The 13,277-nt window shown below is 42.2% G+C and overlaps 1 protein-coding gene across 1 annotated transcript in view; it reads left to right on the top strand.

The window, feature by feature from the left end:
* Positions 1-13,277, top strand: part of LOC147634672 (Transport protein particle (TRAPP) component) — a 38,978-nt gene that overhangs the window by 12,195 nt on the left and 13,506 nt on the right. The window contains exons 2-7 of the mRNA XM_086803803.1: positions 3,031-3,119; positions 7,901-7,964; positions 8,062-8,139; positions 8,218-8,294; positions 8,880-8,946; positions 9,046-9,153. Coding sequence (XP_086659929.1) covers positions 3,031-3,119; positions 7,901-7,964; positions 8,062-8,139; positions 8,218-8,294; positions 8,880-8,946; positions 9,046-9,153 — 483 coding nt within the window. The remainder of the gene's footprint in view (positions 1-3,030; positions 3,120-7,900; positions 7,965-8,061; positions 8,140-8,217; positions 8,295-8,879; positions 8,947-9,045; positions 9,154-13,277) is intronic.

The following is a 13,277-nucleotide window of genomic DNA, read 5'->3' as shown; positions in this document are numbered from 1 at the left end:
TCAGAAGTTTGTTGCTCTTGTTGAGAATCAAACTGGCAAAACACTGAAGGCTTTGCGTTCCGACAATGGTGGAGAGTATACGTCCAAACAGTTTCAGGACTTTTGTGATGCCAAAGGCATCAAGAGGGAGCTCTCTACTCCTTATGATCCTCCACAAAACGGGACAGCAGAGAGGATGAACAGGACCATACAGGAGAAGGTCCGTTCTATGTTGTCACATGCTGCATTACCTCATGGTTTTTGGGCTGAAGCTGTTATGACAGCCGTTCACCTTATAAATAGGTCACCGAACACGAGGCTTGGTGGGAAAGTGCCAGAAGAAGTATGGACAGGGAAGCCTCCGTCATACAAGCACTTGAGAGTATTTGGTTGCGTTGCGTACGTGCACATACGCAGGGAAATGCGCACCAAACTTGATCCCAAGTCTCACAAATGCATATTCCTAGGATATGGTGACAGAGGTGAAATGGGGTATAGACTTTGGGATCCCATAAATAGAAAGATTATACGCAGCAATGATGTCATTTTTGATGAAACATGCATGTATAAGGAGCCTGCAAGGCAACAGGAGCCTGACAGAGTCATCTTTGATGATGATGGACATCATGGACAACAACAAAGGGCTGTAAATCAGCCATTACCGCAAGAAAACCAGCCCTTAAATGGTGCTGAAAATGGTCCAAATGGACAGCCAGAGATGGCAGAAGATATCCCTATGGATATACCACAGTTAGAGGAAATACTGGGCATGATTTTTCAGCCTTATGGCATGGAACAGGAGCCACCAATGGGTGATATGCAGGCTGGACAGCAACCTGCAAATGATGGTCATTGGGTACGGAGGTCCACAAGACCCTCCAGAGCCCCTGACAGGTTTGTTCCAGGGGTTGACTACTTGATGCTCACTGACTGTGGGGAGCCCTCATGTTATAAGGAGGCTTTACAGAGGGCAGACAAAGCTCTATGGGAGCGTGCCATGAAGTCAGAGATGGATTCTCTGCATAAAAATGGAACATGGAAGTTGGTGCCTTTGCCTGCAGGCAAGAAGGTTTTGCCATGCAAGTGGGTATACAGGCTCAAAGTTGCACCAGATGCAAAGCCAAGATACAAAGCCAGGTTAGTGGCTAAGGGCTTCAAGCAGGAATATGGTGTGGACTTTGAGGAGATCTTCTCTCCAGTGGTCAAAATGACCACACTTAGAGCTGTGTTAGCTTTGGTTGCACATGATGATCTGGACTTGATTCAGATGGATGTGAAGACTGCTTTTCTTCACGGTGATCTCCATGAGGAGATATATATGCAACAGCCAGAGGGTTATGCAGTAAGTGGAAAGGAGAAGCTTGTATGCAAGCTGAAAAAGAGTCTTTATGGGCTCAAACAGGCACCAAGAGAATGGTATCATAAATTTGATACATTCATGAAATCTCAGAAATTCAGGAGAAGTGACATAGATCACTGCTTGTACACCAAGAAAGCTTTGGATGGCAGTCTATTGATTCTCATTTTGTATGTTGATGATATGTTGATTGCCGGGAAATCTCGTAAAGAGATGGATGTCTTGAAGCAGAGGCTGCATCAAACCTTTGATATGAAGGATTTGGGTGATGCAAATCACATCTTGGGTATGCGGATACTTCGGGACAGAAATCAGCATGTGTTGTATTTGTCTCAGAAGGAATACATTGGCAAAGTCTTGCAGAGGTTCAATATGGACGGGGGGGAGAAAGCTAGTACTCCTTTGCCTCCATATGTGAAACTCAGTGCTATGGACAGCCCACAGTCGGATAGTGACAGGGCTGATATGGCCGAGATTCCGTATGCTTCAGCTTGTGGCAGTTTCATGTATGCCATGGTTGCTACTAGGCCGGACATTGCATTTGCAGTGGGAGTGGTTTCTAGATACATGGCCAACCCTGGCAAGAAGCATTGGGAAGCAGTGAAAGGTGTCATGAGATACCTGAAGGGCACACAGGATTTGTGCATTTGCTTTGGCAAACAGGATGCATTAGTGCATGGTTACACGGATTCGGATTATGCCGGTCATCCAGATAACCGGAAGTCTACTACCGGTTATGTATTTACATTCACAGGAGGTGCTGTGTCATGGATATCCAGGATGCAGAAGTGCACAGCCTTATCTACTACAGAGGCCGAGTATATTGCAGCCACAGAGGCTTGCAAGGAGGCATTATGGCTATCTCGGTTAGTGGTTGATTTGGGTTATACAGGGGATATTCCATTGTTGCATTGTGACAGTCAGAGTGCCATTCAGTTGGCAAAGAACCCTGTCTTTCATGCAAAGACGAAGCATGTGGATGTGAAGTATCACTTCATCAGAGAGGTGATAGAGAACAAGCAAATTCAGCTTGTTAAGATTCATACGGATGACAACCTGGCTGATCTGTTGACAAAGAGTTTGCCTCCGGAGCGGTTTGCTCATTGCAGACACTTGATGGGCATTGGATGAGGCCAGTTTCAGCCTTGATATGGCCTTGTATATTATCATGTACATGCTGATTTTTTCTTTTCCTTTACTTAAGGGCACTTTGCCTTTAAGTGGGAGGTTGTTGGGGTAAAGGCGTTATGCCCACCCTTATAGTGTGTACAAGCCCATAAGTTATAGTACATAGTACACTTAGTACTTTTAATGTACTAAGTGCACTATGTGTACTAGTGCAATATACATGTGTGATAGGGGAGTCACACACTCATGCCTCATGAGTTGACTTATCCCCACAACTCTCTCTCTCTCTCCCTTGCTTCTCTGTGTATGTCTCCCATGAATGAACTCTAACCCTAATTCTGTTTTCTCCCCATCACGATCAGGGGGGGGAGCGCGAGCTTCAGCGAGCGTCTTACTTTGTGCTTCCATGTGCTTTATATACATATGGAGTAGATTTACCTAGTTCTGAAATTTTATATGGAATAAATATGTATATTTGCTGATATCTTTACATTCTCAATAAAAAATGTGTGTTTCTGATGTTCATTTGTGATAGACTCCAAGATCTTTTGTCGGGTTGTATGCAGGTCAGCTTAAATGCATTTGCATTCTTATTTTCAGAAATGGTGCAGTATAATCAAACACGTGTGGACAATATTGCTGAACTTGAGCACAGGTCATACTTGTCATTTTTTAGATCTTTAGTATATAGATAATGGTAATATAGTTGCTTTCTGTGTGCATATGTGCTTGATCCATACCGTACTCTTTGCATACCATATGGAAGGCCAAAGCTGCTGCTATAACAAGTACTTAATTGATGTATTTAACTAACTTGCATAATAACCATACCCCTGAACCCCATCCTGGACTTAAGATTGAATAATGGCCATTACCTTTTTTGCAATGACAATACTTAAGTGTCCTGGCCCACATCACTGATATTGTTTGCCTCCATATATTCTATTGCAAACCTTGTATGCGATATTATCCACCTAGTTTAGTGCACCAGGCCTTTCTTTTGTCCATGCTCCCCTCTTGGGACAATGAAAAATGTCATAGTAATCATCGACTCCCTTTCCTGCTCTCATGAGTGGGAAGTGCTCTTTTAAGGCTTTCTTGCAAACATCAGTTTCACTCATCACCAACATGCTGAACTTAAAAATCATTTGTTATTTGGGGCTTGCAAGGTGCACTGTAAAAAAGGATGGCATTCAATATACATCATGTAGTCTGCTCACTAGTTGCTGCTTCCGGATGCAATCCATGAACTTGTGATCACGTAGGGGTTGTAAGATATTAGCTGCTACCGGTGATAAAGTATTCCAATTTGGATAGTCTACCACCTTGTGCGGTCCATGACAATAGAAGCAGTGCAATGATTGCTTCCTTATTAGCTTCTTTTTTTTCGAGTAAAACAGGGCTGATTATATTACCACAAAATCTCATACAAACACGTGCTAAAGCGCCAAAAGATACAAGTGCGACCAACCGCACTCAAAGGCAAAATTTATGCCAAAAAACAAAACTTGTACAAAATCTCAGGGAGGGAGAGAAGAGATTTGGGACAAACTACTATGGAGGAATGTACTTCCACTGTGGGTTACCACCTTGCAAGTGGAAGAAAATATGGTGATGACTCCAAGTCTCCAAGAAATGTTCCTTATTAACTTCTATCCCTTGGTTGGTTTCTTTTAAGGAACTCGATTTCTCAATGGAGTTCCTTGGGTAGGTGTTTGAGAGGTTTGGCATAGTGATTGGGTCAAGTGTGTGTCAATCGATGGTGCAAGGGTTGACACGCCTATCATCAGGGATTGCAGTGCAACTAGGATTTGAGGTGACCTTTGTACACTTATTGCATGATACTAGCTTAGGGTATGGATAGTATGAATTGGGGTGGTAGTGATGCCAATGTACACAACACATTTGGTCCATAAGTGGAAGGGATTTTTAAGCTCATCATCCTCTTGGAATTTTCTTATCAAAGCTCTCAAGCAAGGCTGTATGGAATTCAGCGTACGACATTTCAAAGATCAATTTCTCTTTGCTCCTTGCTTCTATAGGTTTAGACGAGGAAGATGTTATTTCACAATTATCCTCCAACATGTTGTCATCTAAACAAATTTGGGACTATAATCAAAATGTGCAAAGTGTTTTTCTTCAATCCCATGAGAAAATGTCTCTTTATGTGTGCCATTGAGTTTCTCCCAATGCTCACATCGTGAGTTTAGGGTTTTCATGTGCAAGATGTAATCCCGTATAGTTTTACTGAGGTATTCTTTCTATGGAGGGGATTTCTCTTGTTGCACTCCACCTAGGATCGTGCCTCGAGAATCCGTAGATGAAGTTTTTCGCTCTATGGTGTAGAGTTCTCTTGCTGCACTCCACCTAGGACCTTGCCTGGATAATCTGTAGATGAAGGAAGGCTTCCTTCAATGTTTTGAAGTTTACCTTAATCTAAGGCCTCACAATGACGAACCACCTGCTAGCCTTTTCCACCAAGAATAGGTTCAATGCTTGTATTTTGATGGGGCAATCCGGATTTCTAAATGCTTCACATCTCTGTTCAAATGTTTCTAGGTGGCTTCCTTGGGCTTTGTGTAGCTCTTCTTGAGTTTAGAGTACCATTTATGCCATGTGTCCCCCCCCCCTTCCCCCCCCCCTTCCTTTGCTAGATAGTTCAGTATAGCTAAAGTTTGGGCATCTAGGGGTTGCAAGTGTTGTTGGGTGTTGAGTCCCAACATCTGCAAGAGATTGGGACTTGTTGTGTTTGGTAAAGGACTAGTCACTAGAGCATAGGAGCCAGGTGTTTCATGAAAAGCATTTTTCTGAAAGTTTTTGAAACATATTATAAAAATCCTAGATGTTTCAAAAACATTTTATACAAACACGTCTAAAAAACTGTGAGATATGTTACTTCTATGCATAAATAAACTTCACAACTATGGTTCATTGTAAAAAGCATATATTCTATCATACAAATCATGCATTGCCTGCATTCATACAGTGACGAGAGTAAAGATAAGTTTAAACTTCAGACTTAAAAAACTTTGCAAGTACTCCAAGAAGAACGGCGTACATTTTCAAAAATTGTGCAGTATGCTTTTTTCTTTGATTATTGTGGACCAGTATTTGATAATGCCATTTTTTTGACTAAGAAAATACAGTGTTTATGAAACGCATTTTCAAAAACTGTGCAGTATGTTTTTCTTCTTTGGTTATCGTGGGTCGCTATGCGAACTGCTGAATGTCACATTGCCTTTGCGTGACCCTTCATGAACTGAGCCTCTACCCCTTTTGCCACCCTCTATACCTGAGGTTTCCCCTTCCTCTTATAACTGTCCGAACCAAATTTCTTGATGTATGGATAAGATGTACACGGACAAGTTGAACTTGCCATTGTGTTCAAGATGGGATCTACTTATCTGCGTACAAGATGAAAAAGTAACAAACATGGAAATGTCTATGGACAATCAGAATTGTCCACGTGCTGACGTTTTTCTTCCCCCCCCCCCCCCCGGACTGGCCTTAGGCCCAAGATCCTCTCGTAGTTACCGTTTTTCATTGCCCATAGGCGCTTGCCCGTAGTTACCATTTCTCACTCCCCGTAGGTGCTTTCTTTATTTGCCATAGGCGATGCTGCTGAGGAAGCACCTAGCGAGGGTTTTGAACCTAGGACCACCCAGTCCTAGAAAAACACCACCACTTGAGCTATCACCTCATTGGTCGCGTACAATTAGAACTGTATTGATGTATTGATATGACGTACTTTTCAATTCGTCCGTGTACAATTAGAAATGTACAGTTAAGGTTTGGATGAAGATGTAAGAATAAGATGCCATGTGTCACACAGTGATTGGTCCGTCAGATTTTCTTATCATGTACTGTTTCAAACCATGTGTATTGTTGCAACAGTGTACACTGTACATGTGGGGTCGAGATGCCATGTGCAGGTTTTTGATTTTTTCAGTTTGTGTGTGTATATTTTAAGTTCCTAAGAATAATGCAAGCATGTGTGCACCGCATTCTACAAACAATTGAAATTTTTTTTTTTTCTGACTGGTCTTAGGCCCAAGATCCTCCCGTAGTTACCGTTTTTCACCGCCTGTAGGCGCATTTCACCACTCGTAGGCACTTTTTTCTGCCAGTAGGCTATGCCACCAAAGGAGTGGTCTGAACCCAGAACCTCCTGGTCCCAAGACAAACACTTCACTACTTGAGCCACCACCTCATTGGCAACAATTGAAAGTATCAACAACAAGTTTTAAACGGATTTTTAAGTTTTTTGACAAAATGGAAGAAAGAACATAAATTTGCTTGCATATTACCTAAAATGCAAAAATCTCTCAACTCTGAAGCTATTTGATAGAACCATGTATTCTAAATGCATCTAGCTACTCTTTAGTATGCTCTACAAATAAAAAACAAACAAAAAACAATCTACAGGCGATTTGAAACAAAAATAAGGAAAAAATAAGAAAAAACTCTTCTTTTCTTATTCATTGTATCCACACATCCAACCGTATGTGTTTCATGGACACACTACTACTCCCTCTGGGCTATGGAGGGCTCCATAGATTTAGGGGAAAATGACAAAAGAAGCCAAGATATTGCTCCCCGACAACGGAGTGTGTCAAACAGCCAAAGCTTCGTCCTGGGCTCCTGGAAGTGTGCTGCTCAAGCAAGGCCAATGCTGCATACCCTCTGGTCTTAGCCAAGACAAATAATGTATAGGCTTAGAGATAAGGGGTCCACTCCAATTAGTGTTGTTGGGACTTCATCTGCCAGCCGAGCTCGAGCGGCGCTCCACTCCTAGGGAAAGTTGGTTCCGTTGCTTCTCTCTTGTGAGCATTGTCACACTGTCATGTTGGACTATGGGTCGTCATCCCTTCTCTCACCACACATTCCCTCACAAAGCTTACTGGCATGCAATTAGAAAAAGGATTAGCAAGAGGTTTAGGCAAGAGCAAGACTCAATTGCACACTGAGAGAGTATATTTGCATTATGAGAAAAGTTGACATATATATTCAAGGCCTTATGCGTTCACACACACTTAAAGTGTGGTTGGCCATGGCTCATAAATGGTTTATTTCTTATACAAATTGCTTACTCTCATAATAACATTAGGGATATTATCCTAACACGCACTTGGAGTAGGAATCGCCATAAGTATTCCGTCGGACCATCACGGGCGCTCGCCCAAGTAGTTAAACTGGACACTACTCACTTCATATCTTGATTCTTCATTGTGTTTGTGTCCATCCTTGCTCTGTCTTTGCTGGTTGGTGTTGGCCGATGTTAATCCATAAATGGGTTAACAGTGTGCGTGTGTGTGTGTGTGTGTGAGCATATCTTTGTACATTTGTATGTATATATGTATGCATGTACAAAGGAAGAGGTAACTTCGATTGATACCGACATTATCCCTTTCCTTGTAAAAATTTGGGACAAAACAGGTTAGAGGATGCTGGCTATGGTGTGGGTCTCAGAATGCTAGAATTGCTTTGCCATAGAGAGAAGGTAAACTTCTAAGCATTTCTTTTTTAGATTCATACAATTGTTAGCTACTTACAGTAAGATCATTTACTCATATTATACTGATGACCCTTGCAAGCAGGGAAATAGAAGGGAGGTCAAGTTGCTGGGAATCCTCTCTTTTGTACATAGCACCCTATGGAAGTCACTTTTTGGAAAGGTATCTATTATTTTATCAGGTGATTAGTCTTAATCCATTTCTATTAAAGCTGGCTAATCTGATTAATGCTGATAAAAGGTTGCAGATTCTTTGGAGAAAGGAACTGAAAATGAAGATGAATATATGATCAGTGAGAAAGATCTCCTTGTTAACAGGTAGATATAAAGGTCATCTTTTGCTCGCTCTATTGCACACTTTTAACTTTTGAGTTTTGCCTCACGTCTAATCTCGGACCTTCTTCCTTGCTCTCACAAGAATGCATGCACACACGAAGCGGGGTTGCACACGTCCATGTACACGCTTGCACTCTTGCATTTACAGATGTTAAAAACATGCGTATATACTTGTACGTGTGTGTGCATGCTACATGTATACATGAACATATTTGTTTGTGTTGTGTGTAAATTGTACACTTGCACAGTGCACACACTTGTGCATTTATATACATGACTACGTACGTATAGATGAAGGCATATAAATGTGTGCGCATGCACGAGCATCGGCAGGTGTGCATGCATTGAATCAAAAGGGATAGCAAGTTATGGTAACCATCATGCAAGGCATATAAATGTGTGCGCATGCACGAGCACCCGCAGGTGTGCAGGCATTCAATTAAAGGGATAGCAAGTAACGGTAACCATCACATGGGTTGAAGTCATGAATTGAAAAGAGAGCTACTGAGCATGTACGAATACTTTTTTTGAACCTAACGAATATTTTTTCTTGGGGTTTTTGAACAGGTTTATATCTGTGCCAAAGGATATGGGAGCCTTTAATTGTGGGGCTTATGTAGCAGGAATAGTGAAGGTAAACCAATTTGTATGTGTGTGCATCTAGAGTTTGGTTGAATTTTAAAGTCTTGCTTTCATGTAGTTTGAATCAGGGTTTCGTATGCCTCATGTACAGGGTGTTCTTGATGGCTCGGGTTTCCCTGCAAGAGTGACAGCACATTTTGTACCCGTTGAAGGTCAGCAGAGGCCTAGAACAACGATTTTAATCAAATTTGCAGAAGAGGTTTGGCCTTCAACAGCGTTGGAAACAATTTCCACAAACCTATGCAGCATTGTTCCCTTTGTAGCATGGCAGATCCAAGCAGGAATTTTGCATTTCATTTTACTAGTATGGAAGAGGTCTCGGCCTAAATTTGCTAGTGTAAGTTGATCCAGTAGACACAATGGCCAGCAATGCTCTTGGCATCTCCCATGGCCGTGATCATTTTCGATGACACATTGACTGTTGTGTTCCTAGTTGGCCTCTATTAAACACAGGTAGGCTGCTTTGATTGACACCCTGTGGAATTAGTAGGGTACTTTTGGGGGGGGAAGTGTATATATATACATATACATTTACATTTATATGTATGTACATACATACGTATGTATGTATGTACACGCACACACACACATACATATATATATGTATGTATGTGTGCGCTTTTGCCGCACAGGTCGTAGCTGGGGACTTGCCGGACACCGTATGCGAGCCACGAATGGCTACAAGCATACAACCAGGGAAGGAAGCTCAAACAGAATGCCAATGGGTGTGTCACTCACCGCTCAACCGCCGCCTTGAAGGATTCCCGCGTCGCGCAGCCGTGAAGGAGGAGCCGCCGTCGTCGCCGCTCTACCGCCTCTCCGCCGCCGTGCCGCTACACAGTGCTCGATCGCTCTCTCACTCTCTCTCTCACACACACAGGAGAAGGAAACCTAAGAGATAAGGCAAGAGCACTCTTGTATTCACAACACATGAGAATGAGGATTTTAGGGTTACATTTGACTCATATAGGTGACTTGGCCGTTCACACTTGGGCGCCCATACATGGCCGGCCGACCCTAACCCTTATCCTACTGATATCCAAGGTGCGCCTCTCATCAGCGATCACCCAATCCCTTCATCCTTAACATATGGTGCCGACAAGCCCGGCCCATGACTCAGAATATTTAAATTAATGACGTAAAATATAGTATGTCGCAATGTCCGCCATGGGTTAACATGCCCCCCTTCCTGATGTAGATTCCGTCCTCGGAAGCTATGGTATGGTAAGCTCGAGAGGGTTGTTGTGGTAGACCGTCTGCAAAACAGGGAAGTAGAGTGAAGGTATGCTGGAATTCAAAAGATATAAAGTGTATAAATTCAAGCGTGTGAGACGACAATGGATGATGCTATTAGAACTTAGTTTAAGGGTACATGAGTGAGCTAGTGTAGCAAATTAATAGGAGTTTAAAATTATTGAAAGGAATTCAAGAGTTAGCAAGGTGTCAAAGGTTAATCAAGGTTTATAACTGGCCTAAGTCAAGGAAAATAACCAAGCTTAATAAATAAACAGATGACCATACTATGTCTACTCTAAGAACAAGTAGTTACCACGAGCCTAGGGACACAAGAAACATCAGAGTTACAGGAGCCTTTTGCCTTTTTTTTTTTTTTTTTTTTTTGCACATGACAATTTTTATACACAATGGCGACCTTCCTAAGGCAAAACTAACATCGATCCTGGTACCATGTTTAACACAAGGCATTATCCAGGAATCTATTAGCTCACTTTAGGCAAGGCTACCCCCTACCAACCAAGGCATCGGTCTGGAGTAGAATACTCCTCGCCTACCAAGTATCAATAAGGCGATAGGCCAACATTAAAGCACATCATAGACTTGTATTGCCATTTATTGTAGGCTTTTTTTTTTTTTAAAAAGTTTGTTTTGATCTTCGCTCCTGAACTAAAATGTGTTCTTACATCTTTTCGACAAGGGGTAAAATCTATGTCCTAGAGGTCAACACACACACAGCCAGGTGTTCAAACATTAAGATGGTTTGACCCTAGACCTAAGACAATCGTATTCCAAGGTTAACTAAAGACGTCATGCTGCCTAGGAATATTTCCAATAAAGTTAAGCTCATTAATGATTTACACTAGCATGCAAGCAACTTCAAAAACTAAGTAGTACATTGATAATTTCCATGTGGTCATGCATTATAGTTTATGCAATTGATTGAACAGTAAAAACGAAAGAGAGTGGGTATGGAAGAATTACACCTGTAATTGGAGATCTCCTTGATTTGACGAGACAGCTTGCAATTTGATGTAGATATATTTTGATGAACGTTGCGGCAGTCTCTGGACTTGGAAGCGAACCCACCTCAAACTTTTTAACCTGTACAATCAACTAACAAGCACTATACCTCGAGAGGCACATCAGTGTGAAAATTCAAGACTCGTTTAAAGAATCTAAACTAGAAAAAACTTGAAAACACTAACCTACCTACCAGTCACCACACTACTACTGAGGATACGGTAAGAGGATGTTGTAGAGTCCTGGCTCTAGCCCCAAGGCTAAGCCTCTATCCGCATCATCCAAATAAATAAAATCAACCTCAGTAGTGCCATGAGTTTCATCCGTCCATTCATCATTGTCAGATATTTCCTTTTCATTTTCCCATCCACATAGACTCATCAAGAATGTAACCATGCGAGGATAGTCATCTTGTGGAAAAGGAAAGCATTGGGCTATCGGGGATATGTCCTCTACGGAGTAGGGGTCAGTCATGGTTAATAGGCGAATTAGCCATTCTAATTCCTCAACATTTTCCTCTCTGGCTAATACATCTATATGATCCCATTCAGTTTCAATTACAGGATAGCACATGTGAAATATCTGAGAAAGGTACACATGATACCTCTCATCAAAGGCGGGAGTGGATGAAGTGTATGCTGATCGTGCATCTGCCATATCTGCAAACACAGATATAGCATCAGTAGGTTTGTGAGACAGGTCAATCTAGTTCTTGATTGTACACGGATATTTATCCTCTTTTTGTGCTCTTGCTCTTTTTACTATTTTTTGTTTTTCTTTTCTTTGTTTTGTTTTTTTTTTGTTTTTTATAATGTATGAAGCTATATATATACATCCCCTTGAATTTGGCAATTACATGGTCAGGGGAGAAGGTTAAGGAGGAAGCATTAGAATGTCGACGTGAGTACATGCTCCCCCTTTCCTTGGGTAGATCATATTATTTGCAATGATGTTGCAGCCTCTTGGAACCAATTTGTCCAGCGGGTCATAGGTTGTGATGTGGGCAGATAGCTTTTTATGACCCTTGTGGCCACATCCAATTGCAGAGATGGTAGTGTACGCTCCCATTGACGAATGGAGGAAATGGTTTCCATCGATACTATTACAAGGGGAGATGTAGGCTCATCGGTTTTTTGTTGGGTGTTGACAAGAGTAGGTGTAGAGCATGTAGAAACTTCTATATGAGTGTGTGCCTGGCATGAGGAGCTAGAAGCTTCATGTGGCTCCCCCCTTCCTGAGCTAGGTGGTAATGATCGATATCGTTTGGGAATCCAAACTAACTCTGGAAGTGGTGCGGAGCACTCTGTTACCTTTCCCTTACCACGGTCTTGAATTGTCATTGGGGTGGCAACAATTGGTTTGCAAGGTTTTACAGGTGATGTAGAGGGATTCACCTTATGTTTAGGGACCCAAATCTGGTCATTCCCCTCGTAGTACCCTTGGGCTACTAATAATTTTTTAGGGATCCATCGCGATGTTACATTGCCCTTTCTCGGGTGGGTAGCTGCTTTCCTTTTACGAGGCTTCTTGGTGGCTGAACGAGATTGAGCAGGGGAAGTAGCTGTTAACGAAGCTTTGGGGACCCATTTGTATGTACTCTTTGGCATAGTAAGTGAAGCTTTAGGGACCACCTTGCCTGTTTCCACTCTTGGCATTGAAGCGTTAGAGGGGTGGCCAACAATCAAAGATGGTTTTGCCACTGGACTTTGTGATTTTTCGTTATCTAATATTTGAGTGGATGACTTAGGTGCGGGATTTTGAGCGGTCAGACCTAGTGTTGGTTCTTGCGTTGTGACTTGTCTGGTTGCCCAATCGATATTGCACTTGGTGGCCATCATCCATTTGCGCCCTAAGATTACAGTCCCTCCCATGGTACCAGTAGGCATAACCAAAAAGCTTTGAATTATGGTTCCCTTGTCATAGGCAACCGGAGTGTGCAGAATTCCTGATACAGGGGTTTTCTTCTTGTTGATTCCTTGAACTTGGATAGAACTCTTGGTTAAAGGTGGTTTTCCCATTTGACACCACACGCCATATGATAGCAAATTATGTTGAGCTCCTGTATCC

The sequence above is a fragment of the Cibotium barometz genome, chromosome 10, assembly GCF_041138505.1.
Source record: "Cibotium barometz isolate CiBa-2024 chromosome 10, ASM4113850v1, whole genome shotgun sequence".
NCBI lineage: Eukaryota > Viridiplantae > Streptophyta > Polypodiopsida > Cyatheales > Cibotiaceae > Cibotium > Cibotium barometz.
The sequence above is the reverse complement of the archived record's forward strand: the minus strand, read 5'-3'. Positions and strand labels throughout refer to the sequence as shown.